The following is a 16,868-nucleotide window of genomic DNA, read 5'->3' as shown; positions in this document are numbered from 1 at the left end:
GAATTCCAGTCACCCATGACTATTAAATTTTCGTCTCCCTTCACTACCTGGATAATTTCTTTTATCTCATCATACATTCTTCAATTTCTTCATCATCTGCAGAGCTAGTTGGCATACAAACTTGTACTACTGTAGTAGGCATGGGCTTCGTGTCTATCATGGCCATTATAATACGTTCACTATGCTGTTTGTATTAGCTTACCCGCACTCCTATCTTTTTAGTCATTATTAAACCTACTCCTGCATTACCCCTATTTGATTTTGTATTTATAACCCTGTATTCACCTGACCAAAAGTCTTGTTCCTCCTGCCACCGAAATTCACCAATTCCCACTATATCTAACTTTAACCTATCCATTTCCCTTTTTAAATTCTCTAACCTACCTGCCCGATTAAGGGATCTGACATTCCATGCTCCGATCAGTTTTCTTTCTCCTGATAACGACATCCTCCTGAGTTGTCCCCGCCCGGAGATCCGAATGGGGGACTATTTTACCTCCGGAATATTTTACCCAAGAGGACGACATCATCATTTAATCATACAGTAAAGCTGCATGCCCAAGGGAAAAATTACGGCCGTAGTTTCCCCTTGCTTTCAGCCTTTCGCAGTACCAGCACAGCAAGGCCGTTTTGGTTATTCTTACAAGGCCAGGTCAGTCAATCATCCAGACTGTTGCCCTTGCAACTACTGAAAAGGCTGCTGCCCCTCTTCAGGAACCACACGTTTGTCTGGTCTCTCAACAGATACCCCTCCGTTGTGGTTGCACCTACGGTACGGCTATCTGTATCGCTGAGGCACGCAAGCCTCCCCACCAATGGCAAGGTCCATGGTTCATGGGGGGGGGGGGGGGGAGGTTTCCATTGTTCATTATCCATTATCCCAAGACCTTTATTAATATTATTGGTTTTGTCAATCTAAGTTACAAAAGAAAAGCTAACAGCATCTTTGTGTCAAGATTGTAAAGATAGCTAAGAATAACAATATCACAATTTGGACTCTTTTTCTAACTGTGTTAGGGTAAACATACACACCAAATACCAGATGAAGCATGTGTGTAGCAGGGTAAAGGGACTGTGTTATTAAGATTAACTGTTATGGATTTTTGTTATACACTGTTAGCGTCTGGGTGACTTTTACTGGTTACTCCATAGATTTTCTTTTCTAAATTTTAGTAAAAGTTTACGGGAAACAAATAATCCCATAAGTCCCAATGTATTGCAGAATTACTTTGATCCTTGCCCTTCTCCTGTTTCACTTGTTAAAAAAAAAACAATTCTGTATTACCATCTACCTTTTCTTTGAACTAAATTTATCCTTCTATAAACTGTTACACTCAATTACATATAAATTTTTTACTCACGCACTAGGAGACGTCACGCAGTGAGCAGCAGTAAGGATGTGTCTGCTACTAATAAGACTTCCACCACATTGCCAGCTTGTCTTCCCATCACCATAACCTATAACAGCCTGAAGCAATACAGTAATTATTATATCAAGGGCACAGATAAAAACATGTTCACAATCTAAAGTGGAACAGGATTGTTATCAGTAAGCTAAAAAGCATAACTGACAAAAGAAAGTCACATTCAAAAACTAAACCATATGCATATAAGAGCAATGCAACTTTCATATGCTCACTATATAGCACCAAACTACTATACAAACAAAATATAAATACAATGGAATCACATTTATCTGGTAGCAGGTTTGACTGTAGGTCATATGGACTATCAAAAATCTTGATTATCTGGAAATGATTAATGGAAGTATTACTAAATAAATAAAAATAAAAAACATGTGACATGGTTTTAATGTCATAAACACAAATTATATTTACGAGGGGGGACCCAAAAATAACCAGAATTTCTTTCTAGAAAGCATATACTTTATTGTTTTCAAATACAACCTTCATCTCCTTCGAAGTACTCTCCATTAGCATTAATACACTTGTCCAAACATTCATTCCGGTGTTCAAAGCACTTTTTAAATTTGTCCTCTTTGATAACTGCTAGCACTTTCATGATATTGCGTTTTAAGTCTTCCACATCCACAAAACACTTCCCTCTCAAGTCTTTTTTCATCCATGGGAATAGGAAGAAGTCCAAGGGTGCTAAGTCCGGTAAATAGGGCACGTGGGTCAAGGTAGTTGTTTTCGTTGAGGCCAAAAACTGGTGAACGCTGAGAGCCGTGTGCTTGAGAGCATTGACGTGATGCAGGAACCACATGCCAGATTCCCAAAAAGCCAGACGTTTACGCAACAAAATTCTGTGAAGCCATTTCATAACCTCCAAATAGAATTGTTGGTTTTCTGTCTGGTTTTCAGGGACAAATTCAGAGTGTATGATCCCTTTGATGAAAAAAAAAAAAAAAAAAAACAGATCAATACAGTTTTCACATTCAATTTCACTTGTCAAGTTTTTTTGGTCAAGGCGAGCCAGGTGACTTCCATTGTGATGACTGCTGTTTACTTTCTGGATCGTACCCATAGCACCATGACTCATCACCTGTAATGATTTTGTTGAAAAAAATGTGGGTCATCTTTGAACGTGTCCTTCATTTCAAGACAGGCTTGAACATGAAAAGCCCTTTGATCTCTGGTAAGAAGCTTATGCACAAATTTTGCTGCCAGTCTTTGCATCCCCAAATCTATGGTCAAGACGTGCTGAATTGAGCTCCAGCACAACCTGGACAAGGTCTCAAGTTGGTCAATTGTCCTGCATCAATCTTAACTGATGAGATCACAGATTTTGTCGATGTTGTCTTCGCTTCGAGCAGTTGAAGGTCGACCAGAATAGGGGTGATCTTCAACCACCATTTCTCCCTTTTTAAACTGAGAAAACCATTCGTACACTTGTGTTTTACTAAGAGCATGGTCTTTGTAGGCTGTCTGAATCATCGCAACAGTTTCTGCTGCGTTCTTGCTGAGCAAGAAACAAAACTGTCGCATGTTGTTCGTAAGAACTATCCATTTCCTTGTATCACGTCTGCACTGTATGCACACTCAAAGAACTGCCAAAGAAACCACACTTCTCACTGTTGGGTGATGTCGTAGAGCTCCTACTACAACCCTTTGGTGGCGCAACCTGTTACTACAAGTACACGATGTGCAGTATTATGATTCTGGTTACTTTTGGCCCCCCCTCGTATTTTCACATAAAAACATAATTATAATTTTTTTTATCATAAATTTTGGTCAGATACTGGAAAGAAGTGAAACAGTTAATAAGCTAGGTTTGTATGCTGTTTTTACACAGCATAATTATGCAGGCATTTTGCCTGCATTACTAGTTGTCACAATATTTTTGCACCTGGGAGTGAGGGCCATTAGGCCAGCTTATCATGAGTTATTGCGTAATCAGAGTTGATAGTATATGCACAACTCATCTGAAAGCACTGACAGTGCAATGCATTCTCCTTAGTCATCATTGTACTTTGTTTACTGCAATGTCACTGCTTGTTTCCGATAATGGCCAAGAGCATTAACAGCATGGCTGAGCAGCATTTGACTGAAGTTGTTTGGAACTAAAGTTCCCTCTAGTTAAGTGCCGATTTCAGTAGTCAGTGACAGCTATGCAATCCATGCCATTATTTCCATCTTCCTAAGCAATTCTGGCTGGCTGCAAAGTTGGGTTCACAATTAGAAAGCTACTTAGTTAAAGTTATCGACATTTCCTGCACCATCACACCTGAAATTGGAATGCCAGTCTCTATATTTGCACTATACCACATGAAAAAATGTATCGCCTGATGACTCGTTCTTTGCCGTTTTGGTTGTCCTATGATTTACTAAACTATCCTTTGTCATCATTTTGAAACAAAAGTCTTCATTTTGTTTCTGGTTATGCTATAATACTAACAAATACAATAATAACAAAGAATAAATCTGAATGAACCCATGACACAGTTTAATGAGACCCAGATAAACAAGCTTCCACTGTACCTTTTTGAGGAGAGTCTCTTTGTTTGATGTATACTATAATATCACATTTCATCATGTGAATGAAAAACTGAGGAGAATGAACTCTAAACTTTTCTTCAGCTTTTTTGTTTTGTATCCTAGATAAAAATGACAAGCAAATTTCACTCATAAATGACTTATAATAAGTATACTGGGCGATAAAGGACCAAAATATATATATATATATATATATATATATATACTGAAAGATCTGCTATTATGCACTTTACGTCTCTGATCTTTGATGGAAGGATTGAGTTCTGTGGAAATTAATCATTATGTGTGAACTTACCATGCTTCACTTCTTGACAATGTAAAGAGTGATCTCTCATCAATGATTAATAATATTTGTTGTATATTATCACCTTTGGAAGTTACTCTCTCTATTCAAACAAACAAATCAAATTCTGTTAAAATGTTGTAATTAAAAAAAGGTTGTGGAAAATAGATGAGAGAAAATAACACTAAAGGGAAAGTAATTGTACTGGCAAAGGAGTGGAAAAGGACCCAGCAAAGTTTAGTTTAGTAGAACTGCAACAACAAAGTTTAAGTAGGGTGGATTATTCCTACTGTATAGTTAAAAAGAAATTGTATTTATGAGAGGGCGGAGGTGATCTAAAAGACAGCTATTGATTTACTACTTAAGCCTTTTGCTGAGAAATCTTGATATTTTCCCTGTGGCTAGATGTACATTGTCGTTACATTTGAAATCAGTCCAAACCAATTTTCCTTGGTGTTTGATAATGGTGTCCGATACCAGTGATCAATCACTGATTAATGATTATGTACTCACAACAATATTAAATATTTTGACATATACTGTGCATTACATTATTTCTGAGAGTCAGATGCTACTCTTCGCAGCAAATGCCACTTATCTTCAGGTCTTCCTACAATTCACAAACATTTTCTAACAACGCACAACTGTATGTTTTTGTGGACAGCCTCAGAAATCTAAAACCATTCTCTGTTAGGTCATTTATATACGGGGTGTCAAAGTCTCTGTACCCCTCCTCACTTTGCACAACTGGTGAAAAAAAATGGCTGTTTTATTGGTATCCATTTCGCTGAACCTCAAAAACTGCATTCAACAATCCACGACCACATTACAAAAAATAAAATAAAATAAAAAATTGAAAAGGGAAAGATTTAGATCAATGTTTGTTTATGAACTATCTGACAAGGTCAGAGCAGCAAATTCCAGTCTGTCATGCTTTGTTCTCACCAGTTCCAAATTCCATGTCTCACTAAGTGTGTTACTTTCTGATAAATGTGTGATACATTGCAGTTTGTACAGGAGAAATGTGATTTTCTGATCCAAGGAAAATTCCCAATATAAACAAGAGTTGGAAAAAACCTGCCTCATATTATGATATTGGCTGGAATGTTACATGATGTGTGCTCAGACCATTTTCAAGTGGACATGAATGAAAATTCTTGTGCAGACATGTTGCAGATGTTATACCTCACCACAAAGGTGTCAGAATCTTGTATCATGAGTAATTACAACAGAATAGAGCTCCAGCACAATCTGTTTATTAAGGAACTCATGCACATGAATAAAAATTTCTAGGGTGCTGGAGTGGCTGTGATTGAGCAACACCTTCGGTTCCTTTTTAATGGCCTCAACAAAGGCTGGACTTTACCATGGCAGATATTTCAAGATCAGTGCAAGATCAATGAAGATTTGCACAAGAGTGCCGAGGAAGCTTTTTGAAGCAAAACAGCTGCAGTTCTTTGCAGTATGTCAAAGAAGACAAAAACATGATGGTGTAGATACAGATTGCTGGTTACATATTAATTCAATATAGTCTACTGTTGCGATATTGAAGTATGGAGACTTCTTTGACACAACGCATATTGTGAACAGTAATATTCTTATCGTACTTCCTTGAGCTACCCACACTCCAGATGCTCCTTTCACTTCTGGCACTGTCTCATCAGCACAAGCCACACAACACATTCAAAAGTGAGGAAGTGGTCTGTTGAAATGTTAGACATTTCAGTATTCTGTATGAATGCATTTTGTTCACTAAAATGCAGTACTTCATCAAAGGCTTTTCAGAAGCCAAGGAAACAACATTAATCCAGGCTCCCCTATCTAAATCCATCTGGGTTAAATGAACAAATGGAGCAAGCACAATCAGTGTGGTTGGACACCCACATTTCCTAAAAAGGAGGTTGTGATATGTGAGCACAAAATTGGTTACATAACTTTACAGCAAACTGTTGTTAGTGAGATGTGCCTGCAGTTCTGGTACCCCATAGTTATTTTTCAAGTCACTTATTACACTAGTGCCCTGAGACAGTGGCTGTGTGTGTGCGCGAGTTGTGCTTAAGTGTATGTCTGTGTGCTTCCTACTGCAGAGGAAGAACCTCGTCCGAAAGTATTCTTGAACATCCATGGGCTTCTCACTATGGAACATTGCCTTTTCCAATTTCCAGCTGACACTAAACCTACTACCTCCTTCCTGATCATCGCGACCAATTATAAACTCATTCACAACTGCTTCTTCTTTGAAGGCATCACCTACACACAAATCCATGGTACAGCAATGGGCATCCACAAGATGCCATCCTCTGCTAGTCTGTTCATGACTCATCTAGAGGAATCCTTCCTAACCATCTAGAATCCCAAACTCCTTTCCTGGTTCAGATTTATTGATGACATCTTCGCGATTTGAACTGAGGGTGAGTCCTCCAGAACCTCAACACCTTTGCCTCATTCACTTCACCTGGTCCTCCTCAACCCAACAAACCACCTTCCTTAATGTTGAACTTTTAATGTAATCAAGTCAATGATACATTAAAAATCCTACAATATCAGAAGGGTATCAGTATCTTTGTTTGCATAAAAAATAAATTCATGTAAATCCATGTTTATAAAAATGTGTTATTAGATGCATAAATATTTATATTTCATGTGTTTAAACCAATGTTGTAATATTTTACACACATTTTCTTAAATTAATTCATCAATTTTGCTAAATATGTGTCACCAATTATCACTGATGAAGATGTAATCTCTTTACCTTGCATAGTATCTGTGCTCCTCTGTGTTGTGGTCAGAATTGGTGGAAAGTGGTTATAGATCAAATGCTTTTGTAAAACTACTGAGAGCAGCTGTATTTTTTGTGTTGTTTGTTCAGAGTGTGAAATACTGCTGAATATAAATGTTTTGAAGTTCAGAAATTTTACTTCATTCAGTAATTTTTAAAAGTTACCTTAATTTCCCAATCCTTTTATTAATTAATGTTCTTTGTAGTATAAAGATGAACTGCCAATATTATGATGCTCCTACAATGGACAATGAAGCCATCAACAAGGTATTACTCAATTTTGTGTGTGGGTGTGTCCTTCGATGCAACTCACTCAAAAAGAAAGGCTAACATCTGGTTTGAAGATGAGTCATTGAATATGCGCCACTGAAGTGGTATGTTACACTCTCCTCTTCAAGGATGGCTGCATCAGTACCTCTATCCACATCAAACCTACCAGCCACCAACAATACCTCCACTTCGACAGCTGCCACCCATTCCATCTGCGGCCATCACATGTGTAGTTATGAGCAGTCTCTCCAAAAATGCCAGACCGCAATTACTCACCCAACCCAGTACTCCCAAGCCTTGTCTCTCCAGTAACCTACCCCATCCTAAACATCTATTGTCTTACCACAAAAGAACACATCTCTCAACTCAGTACCACCCAGAATTTCAGCAAGTGAATCGCATTCTGTGCTCGGGTTTCACTACCTGTCAGTGTACCCTGAAATGAGGATCATCATCTCCACCCTCCCACAGTGGTGTTCTGCCACTCACATGATCTACTAACTAAGCTGCAACCAATGTGCCACTTTCTAGGAGGGCATGAAAATTAATAAGCTATTTGCAAGATTGACCATGACCAAATTGTGGTCAAGAGGCAGCTGGACTATTCAGTTGTTGAACACGCTGTCCAACATGATGTGCTTCACTTTCATGACTGCTTCACAGTCCATGTCACTTTTATTCTTTCTGCCAACACCAGCTTTTCTGATCTGAGCTCATGGAACACTCCTTACAACATATCCCCCTTTCCTGTAAACCCTCCATCCTAAAAATTCACTAGCCCTGTCTGCCACCTACATAAGGCCTTCCCTACTCTGACACCAGCATTACACACCTCTTCTAATTCACCAATGCACCTACAAGTTCTTTACCCTTGTCTGCTTGTCTCCTCTCTCTGTAAGGAAAGTATCAAGTAGTAATCAAGTAATTTAAGTTAAACTAGGATGTTACCTGCAACAGACAAAAAGCATTTAAATTACACAGTTCTCACCATATGTGGAAATTCTCGTGGAGAAGCTGGAACACCTCCAACAATGAGTGGTTCTCTGTCCATACCACATGTTGACAGGTTGAGGAGTCCCGGATTGTCTATGAGAATTGGGTCCTGCACCAATTGGTAAACATGTCGCCGATACTCAACACACTCTATAACACAAAAGAAAGTTCTCTGAAAGCACTGTGTACACCAATATACTTAATAAAAATTTAAATATTTTGTTAATATGCATTTTCAAGGAAAACTGTATTAAATGTAATATTTGTACATTCTGCTTGAGAAAAAATATTTATTGTATAAATAAATACAAGGGTCAGTTACGTGATCTTCAAACTGTGTGTCTTTTCACAGTACTAAAGGCCCACACCCACCCAAATAGCTGTTCATGTTAGCATGCCGCTTTTGGATTTGGGGAGATGCATTGGGCCCAAACATATCTGATTAACAATGCAGGATGGTGTGCAGGCCAGCCTAGATGTAGTTTTTAGGGAGTTTTCCATATATGACTGAGTGAATACTGGCTTGATGCTCATGGTCCCACCATGGTTCCACAATTTGAAAACTTTTCAGAAACAGTATGACAATTTCATATAGGATAACACTAAGACACAGACATAGATGGAATGCATAAATTCCGTCCCTGGGAAGAAAGGGTGGTGGCAGGAGTAGCATCTGGCCCCCATCTGCAATTAAATTTGCTAAATGCAGATTAATATGCAAACCCTGTGAAGATACAGGTCACGATGACAATGATGAAGACGAAAACAATTTGCAGTACTAATTAAGGTGAATACTTGTCAGCAATGCTGTCTCATAACTTATTATTTTTCTCAATCAATGTTTTCTTTTATACAATACTACTTGAATAATAGTCCTAAAAAGTAAAACAGAAAGAGTAATTCATTATTAAAGAATGCAAAAATTTATTCGAAATTCTATGCTGCAGCAACAACACACAACTGCACACGTACTTACTCTGCTGGGCAAGCTGAAGTAGTGAGCGTTCCTCTGCAGGACTTGGTGACCAGTCTTCTATAGGATCGTGGCATGAGGATGGCTGTCCTTGTGTTGGCTGTCGTGTTGGAGTTGGTATGGGTCTTGATGGTGTTGTCACTCTGGGAGGAGTTCCAGGTGTTGACGGAGTTGACAGTCCTTTCACTGGACAACATGGGACAGCCACAAAACCATCAAAGAAGCAGGTTGTAGGCTGGATCCCCTTCCGTAGTTCCTCAATGGCCTCTCGGCACTGTTCAAACTTCTTACATACACCTTGTCTTCCATCATTCAGTGTGCAAGAGGATCCTGCACATACATAATAATTAATATTAGCTTTGCTTTCTAATAATTGATCAGCAACTGCAGCAATGTAGAAGATGCAGTACATGAACACTGGGCACGTATGGAAAAGAAAGATATGCACATGCACTCACAATTACAGTGGAAGGAACGGTTGAATTATTATCAGTGCAGTCGCTATATTTTTTTTATCTTGTTATTTTTCTGTGGTGAAGAAAAGTGTGAATTCTATCATGTCAATATCACATCAACAGAGTTAAGGCCCACAATGTTTCCAAAATATATGGCTGAAACCTGGTAAGATCTAATGTTACCATAATTAAATATCTATTTTGAAATTGTTCTCCTGTAGTGCTTTACACATAAATATCACATCAAGTAATTTAAATAAATGAGGTAGGAAGATAATCAGTTCAAAATCAAAATGCTTCTGTGCTAATAAAATAAAAGTACTACATACTTCATATATACTAATGAAATGTACTCTAGATATTGGAGTAATTTACCTTCAAGAATTTATTGTGTAGATAACCATAGACAAAAATAATTTTACTACATTTTTTCACAAATTTAGTTCACATTATATAAAAATGGCAAGTTTAGAATCTTACCCCCCTCTTGGATAAATTTCTGCAGTTATCCATGCTCATAGTAGTAGACATAGTTACTGCAGATTAATAAATGTAACAGTCGAACTTAAGTTGTACTTCTGAATTATTATCAAGCATTTCATTCTCTTTAAAGCTTTTATTTCACAGAACTTAAAACACACCATGAAGACTGATTCTTTGCTCCCATTTATACAAGAACACACGGTGCCTTCTGGAGACAATGAGACAGTACCTGATAACCTCAAAAAGATGAGTACAGTCCAAGTGAAGCAGAACAACACATATTCAAACACTATACAAAATACTTATTTACGTATTTACTATGTACACTTGACAACGAGAAAAAATTCTCAAAACGCATTGTGCTAAGCATGAAAAAACATGTAACTAGTGCCATATTTCATTATTTAAATAATGAATGACAGCTGCAGGCTTCAAAAACATCGATTGTGATGTTTGAAATTAAGTCAAATGTTTCTACTTCCCAGACAGATTAATTCCAGCTACATCAGCTATTTTTATTAGATAATAAAAAAGTCCCTGTCAAGTATTTGATGCTTGTTATGTACATACATCATAAATAAAGTGCAAGGGGATCTCCTATATGTAACTTTTACAGTTCAAAACATTATTTTACATTATCCCAGATTTTACACCATTTCTTTTGAAGTCCCTTGAAAAGTGTTACAGTGGGGTTTCACTGTAATTTTGATAGGCCCTTGGTGTCCCCTGCAACATGGTGCCCCACATGACCGCTACTAATTTTGATGATTCCAGTTGAATTATGCAGCTGTAAAAGGTTATATAGTAGTAGTAGTAGTAGTAGTAGTAGTAGTAGTAGTATGAGGAGGAGGAGTAGTATTAGTACAAAGATGTTGGACATGTCTTGGTATTAAATTAAGAACAATGATAATGACGCTATTCAAAGATGCAGATATTTACATACTTACAGATCTAGTTTGAAAAGAATGTGACAGGTATTCAGCTTTGGGTTTATACTAGGAATTATTCTGGCATTTCAAGTGGTTTAGGGAAACCACAGAAAACCTAAATCAGTATCGCTAGATTAAGATGGAGCTCCCACTCTTCTGAATACAAGGGCAGTCTGCTAATACATTTCATGTGTAATGTAAAATATAGCTTTATAAAGAAAGTGAAAGTCTTCTGGAAATTCTAACGTGAAGGATAACGCTTGACGTAGGTTTTCGGCGTGGTCTTGTGGTTAAAGACATGCAGTTACTTAGTTGAAGCTATGGCGGCCGAAAATCATGCGCTAATGTGCTGCAGCACACTGTAAACATCACACTACAATTACGCAATTTCTCTTAGAAAGCGAGCCAAAAATTGCACTAAAATTACACCAGTTCTCTTCTAATACATGCTGGCTGAAATGATCGTCAACTGCACTACCATCAGCTCAGAAAAGGGACACAGCTGTTGGTTTTCGACTGTGTATGCTCTGCCGGCAATGGGGGTGCTACACTGCTCACAGCGCCAGGTAAGTATTTTTCTATGATCACTGTAGGTGAAGTATTGTGCATGTGTAGAGTATGATGGATTTTAGAGCAACACTTGTCACAAAGGCACCATGGCAAGGTGGTTTAGTGCACAGGATGGCAGTTTGGCAGCCTAATTTCGAATCCCAATGCTACCAACATTTTTATTTATTTAATTTTATTTCTCTCAATGGTAAACTAACAGTTTGAGTGCTACAAACATGCTCTCTACTTCCCGTGCTGAGACCAGCCATGTCGTCACTGTGCTATCACCTAATGCTGCTGCCTGGGCAGACACATGGCATTCTGGCCACTATTAGGTATCTATCATATGATTTTAATAAAACTATAAAGTGAAATATTTTTTTTTTTACATCTTCCAGTTTGGACTGAACTTGGCTCTGAGCACTATGGGACTTAACTTCTGGGGTCATCAGTCGCCTAGAACTTAGAACTACTTAAACCTACCTAACCTAAGGACATCACACACATTCCTACCTGAGGCAGGATTCGAACCTGCGACCGTAGCGGTCTCGCGATTCCAGACTGTAGCGCCTTGAACCGCTCGGCCACCCCAGCCGGCTGGACTGAATTTCTTTTCGATATTTATTATAGTTACTTTGCTGCATGATAAGTGAAGCATAGTACGAAGTTTTAAGGAGCTCAGAGAGGTATTGCGGAAACTTTGCGTTTGGTTGATTTTAGCCCATAATTCCTGTGCATGAAATTTAGACAAGATCGAAAGTTTTGTTTTAAACAGTGCAGAACGATATCTCAGTTTGCTGTCAAAATAGACTACACCATTTGTTTTTATATCTGTGTGATTGTTACATACGACGCACCCATTTCTGTACCTGCACATCGGGAATCATATGGCCATAACAATAGTCATATTTCATAAACGGTTCAAAATATCATGAAGAGGTATTTTACAAACGATAGCACGCAAAGAGGCACCTATATTTTATGATAAACACTCGAAAATATTTTATTCAGCGAGATTTGGAAGTAACTCAAATGGTTCAAATGGCTCTGAGCACTATGGGACTTAACATCTATGGTCATCAGTCCCCTAGAACTTAGAAATACTTAAACCTAACTAACCTAAGGACACCACACAACACCCAGTCATCACGAGGCAGAGAAAATCCCTGACCCCGGCGGGAATCGAACCCGGGCGCGGGCAGCGAGAACGCTACCGCACGACCACGAGCTGCGGACGGAAGTAACTCATCTGCAGCAGTGAGAGGATCGGCGGAACAAGACATGTAAACAAGCCAACGATGGTTAAGTTCTTTAAAATTAGAGTATGAGGAATTTTTGAGCAGTGGTACAAATAACTGTATAACCTACTGGTGAAGCACGTGGCCTAGCAGTTCATCAAAGTGGGTTCAATTCTCACTGTTGTCATTTTCTTTTATTTCTCACAATGTTAAACGATTAATTATGAAATTTAAATATATTTAAATAGTTCAATTTAAGCATCTAAAATTAATATATTCAATTTAGTTATGATTATTATACTTTTAAGCCAAAAGCCTTTACGCCACCACATTGCAGCACACTGGTGACATTTTGCACCAGCTGCCAGTGAACTGAAAAAAGCAGGTCTGTATCCTGCTATAGGCTTGATGTTATTCACATGTAACAGCATGCTCTCTCAGGAATGATTTTCTTCGAGTTTGCGACTGAAGTCTGATTAAAAAAATAAAAGGTTAAACTCCTGCGAGTGAGACGAACAGCTGATCACAAATATTTGGCCGTTTTCTCCGGATGTGTGTATTTTCGAAAGTAGTCCTATAGTGAGGACGTAAGAGGGCAGCTTAAATTGCATTTATATTCTTTCTTGAGACAAATGTTTAGCTGCGATCACTGTTAACAACGCTTTCGTACATTCGGCAGTCGAGACAAGGACGGACCACACAGCAAGCAGCATGATTCACGATTCCATCGCCAACCGAACGCTGGTTGCAGCTTCCTCATTTTAAACATCTGAAGGGGTTGGGGAAATCACGGAAAACCTGAATCTGGATGCCAGACCGGACAGGGATCAGAACCATCACCCCTCCAAGAATCTGGCTCCAGTATGCTATTCACTGCACCACCTGACTATTTTGATGGAGAGTCATCGCCAGATCTAGAAGTAACTTAACGAGTGCCACAGGAAAGTATATGGGAGCCCTTGCTGTTCGGATTGTATACTAATGACGTGATAATAGTATTAGTTGTAAGCTCTGAGTTTTCAGATGATGAAGCCATCTAAAATGAGATACTGTCCGGAAAAAGCTGCACAAATGTTCAGTCGGATCTTGATAAGGTTTCAAAATGATGCTAAGACTGGGAACGCGCTTTAAATGTTCAGAAATGTAAAGTAGTGCATTTCACAAAAGGCAAAAACGCAGTGTCCTGCGTCTATAATGCCAGTGAGCCACAACTGGAACCAGACAAGTCATGCAACGAAGTGTATCAATTTATGGAGATATGCAAACTCTGCAAACCAATGTAAATCGGATGACGGAGGGTACTTAGAATGATGCCACGTTACAGTGTCTTCAGATTCCAATCACGAATGGAACGCGCCAATAATGAATGCTAAACAAGTCTGTGCATGCTGCAGTTGGACTAATTTTGTCTGTACTATACCTACAGCAGTGATAAATAAAAATATCTCTGTAGGCTCTTCACTGAATACTTATATACAAGCTTTAGCAGTAGCTTTCACGGAATAATTTATGTCCAGCTAAAAGTGCTACCCTATCAATTTTTTTTCAGGATTTTCGTAATGCTATCCTCTGAGAAAAACAAACCTGTGACCATTCTTGCTGCCTTTCTTTGAACAAGCTTAACACTCCTGTTAGTCCTATCTGATATGGGTCCCACACACTTAAAAAGGACTCTAAGAAGAGATACCCTACTGTTTTCTAAACAGGCTCCTTAGCAAAATTACTGCATTTTCCCAGTGCCTCCAAAGAAATGAAGTCCGCCACCAGCCTGACCTATAATTGAGCCTATATTACCATTCCACTTCATACCCAGGTATTTGTGTGAGTTGATTAACTGCAATGGTGGCTCATTGGTATTTTAGTCACAGTATGTTTATTCGTCTTGTAAATGGCATATTTAACTTTCTTGTGCATTTAAAGTAAGATGTCAGTGTCTGCATCACTTCGAACTGTTGTCAAGATTTAACTGAATATTAGTGTAGCTTTTTTGTGTAGTACCTCATTACAGAGAGCTGTAGTGTCTAGCACCCAACTTCGTACCTGGAGTCTCGCCTTCAATCCCGAATACGGGCGGGAATTTTTCGTTGTCCCTTCAGGACGTCTACAAGTCCTCTCTGGCTGCTATCAAATCAGTAACAGGGATTTTTCGCGGAAAAGGGGGGGGGGGGGGGCAGCCGTGGTGATCAGCCCGGCACTCTCCGCATCTAGTGCCGCGGCAATGGAAGGCTGCACTCCCTGCTTTAGGTCAATAGCCGAGTGACAGGCTCACGCCACAGACTTTACATTTACCTCATTGTAGAAAATAGAAAAGTATCATCTCCGGAAAAGTCCGAGTTCATTATTAATATTGTCTGAAAGGTCATTAATATACAACATAACCACTAAGGGTTCCAAAGAATTTCCTCAGGCAAGCATGAAGTTACTTCTACAATAATCAATGACTGTCCATCTATGGTTACCTTGACCCATGGCAGTCTTATGTTCGTTGCAAGGACGCTGGGAAAATTCAGTTAGACTACAAAGGAGACTGCTGACAGCAATCGTGCGTTCCAACTTAGAGTATTGCTCAAGTGTGTGGGACTCATACTAAATGGGACGAACTGGGAATATCAGCATATTCACAGAAGTGCACATGTTTGTTTGTAGATTAGTTTAGTATGGTTAAGTGGAGGTTCTACATCTACATTTATACTCTGCAAGCAACCCAACGGTGTGTGGCGGAGGGCACTTTACGTGCCACTGTCATTACCTCCCTTTCCTGTTCCAGTCGCGTATGGTTCGCGGGAAGAACGACTGCCGGAAAGCCTCTGTGCGCGCTCGAATCTCTCTAATTTTACATTCGTGATCTCCTCGGGAGGTATAAGTTGGAGGAAGCAATATATTCGATACCTCATCCAGAAACGCACCCTCTCGAAACCTGGACAGCAAGCTACACCGCGATGAAAAGCGCATCTCTTGCAGAGTCTGCCACTTGAGTTTGCTAAACATCTCCGTAACGCTATCACGCTAACCAAATAACCCTGTGACGAAACGCGCCGCTCTTCTTTGGATCTTCTCTATCTCCTCTGTCAACCCTACCTGGTACAGATCCCACACTGATGAGCAATACCCAAGTAATTGTCGAACGAGTGTTTTGTAAGTCACCTCCTTTGTTGATGGACTACATTTTCTAAGGACTCTCCCAATGAATCTCAACCTGGTACCTGCCTTACCAACAATTAATTTTATTTGATCATTCCACTTCAAATTGTTGCGCACGCATACTCCCAGATATTTTACAGAAGTAACTGCTACCAGTGTTTGTTCCGCTATCATGTAATCATACAATAAAGGATCCTTCTTTCTATGAATTCGCAATACATTACATTTGTCTATGTTAAGGGTCAGTTGCCACTCCCTGCACCAAGTGCCTATCCGCTGCAGATCTTCCTGAATTCCTGCATTTCGCTGCAAATTTCTAATGCTGCAACTTCTCTATATACTACAGCATCATCCGCGAAAAGCCGGATGGAACTTCCGAAATGAGGAAATAATGGAAGATGCCGAGCTTGTAGCGAAAGGACACTGGCGACAGGGCAAAATACGTGACGGTGACAGAGGATACCTTTACTTATTCGCGCGTCTAGAGGCTTCATTTCGTCAGAACAGGATTAACACAACACATTGTTTTCCTTTTTTGCTTCCAGTTCCAGTGGGTTTGTCAGACATCTGTTCTGATGGAGAAATGAATTTGAAGGTAGCTCCTTGGTATATCACCTAAGTAGCAGACAGCCGGCGTAGCCTTGGTGACAGAGCCGTGACAGGCACCTGGCGGCTGGCGCGTCCCGCTGCCCCCTCTCCCTCCCACCTCTTTCCCCATCCCCGGCCACAGCCACTGATCAACCGGCACCCCGCGGCGACACGAGTTCCGCGTCTGTGCCTCATGCACCGCTAGTCCGCGGCGAGAAAGTGTGTTCGTCT

General features: G+C 39.5%; 1 protein-coding gene across 1 annotated transcript in view; it reads right to left on the bottom strand.

Annotated features, from left to right (window-relative positions):
- The window catches only part of LOC126353952 (serine protease snake-like), a 96,156-nt gene that overhangs the window by 22,298 nt on the left and 56,990 nt on the right, over positions 1–16,868 (bottom strand). Inside the window, exons 2-4 of the mRNA XM_050003252.1 lie at positions 9,258–9,584; positions 8,277–8,431; positions 1,362–1,468 (exon numbers count right to left, since the gene is read on the bottom strand). Of these exons, the coding sequence (XP_049859209.1) occupies positions 1,362–1,468; positions 8,277–8,431; positions 9,258–9,584 (589 nt within the window). The remainder of the gene's footprint in view (positions 1–1,361; positions 1,469–8,276; positions 8,432–9,257; positions 9,585–16,868) is intronic.

This window comes from Schistocerca gregaria, chromosome 1 (assembly GCF_023897955.1).
Source record: "Schistocerca gregaria isolate iqSchGreg1 chromosome 1, iqSchGreg1.2, whole genome shotgun sequence".
Classification (NCBI taxonomy): domain Eukaryota; kingdom Metazoa; phylum Arthropoda; class Insecta; order Orthoptera; family Acrididae; genus Schistocerca; species Schistocerca gregaria.
The sequence above is the reverse complement of the archived record's forward strand: the minus strand, read 5'-3'. Positions and strand labels throughout refer to the sequence as shown.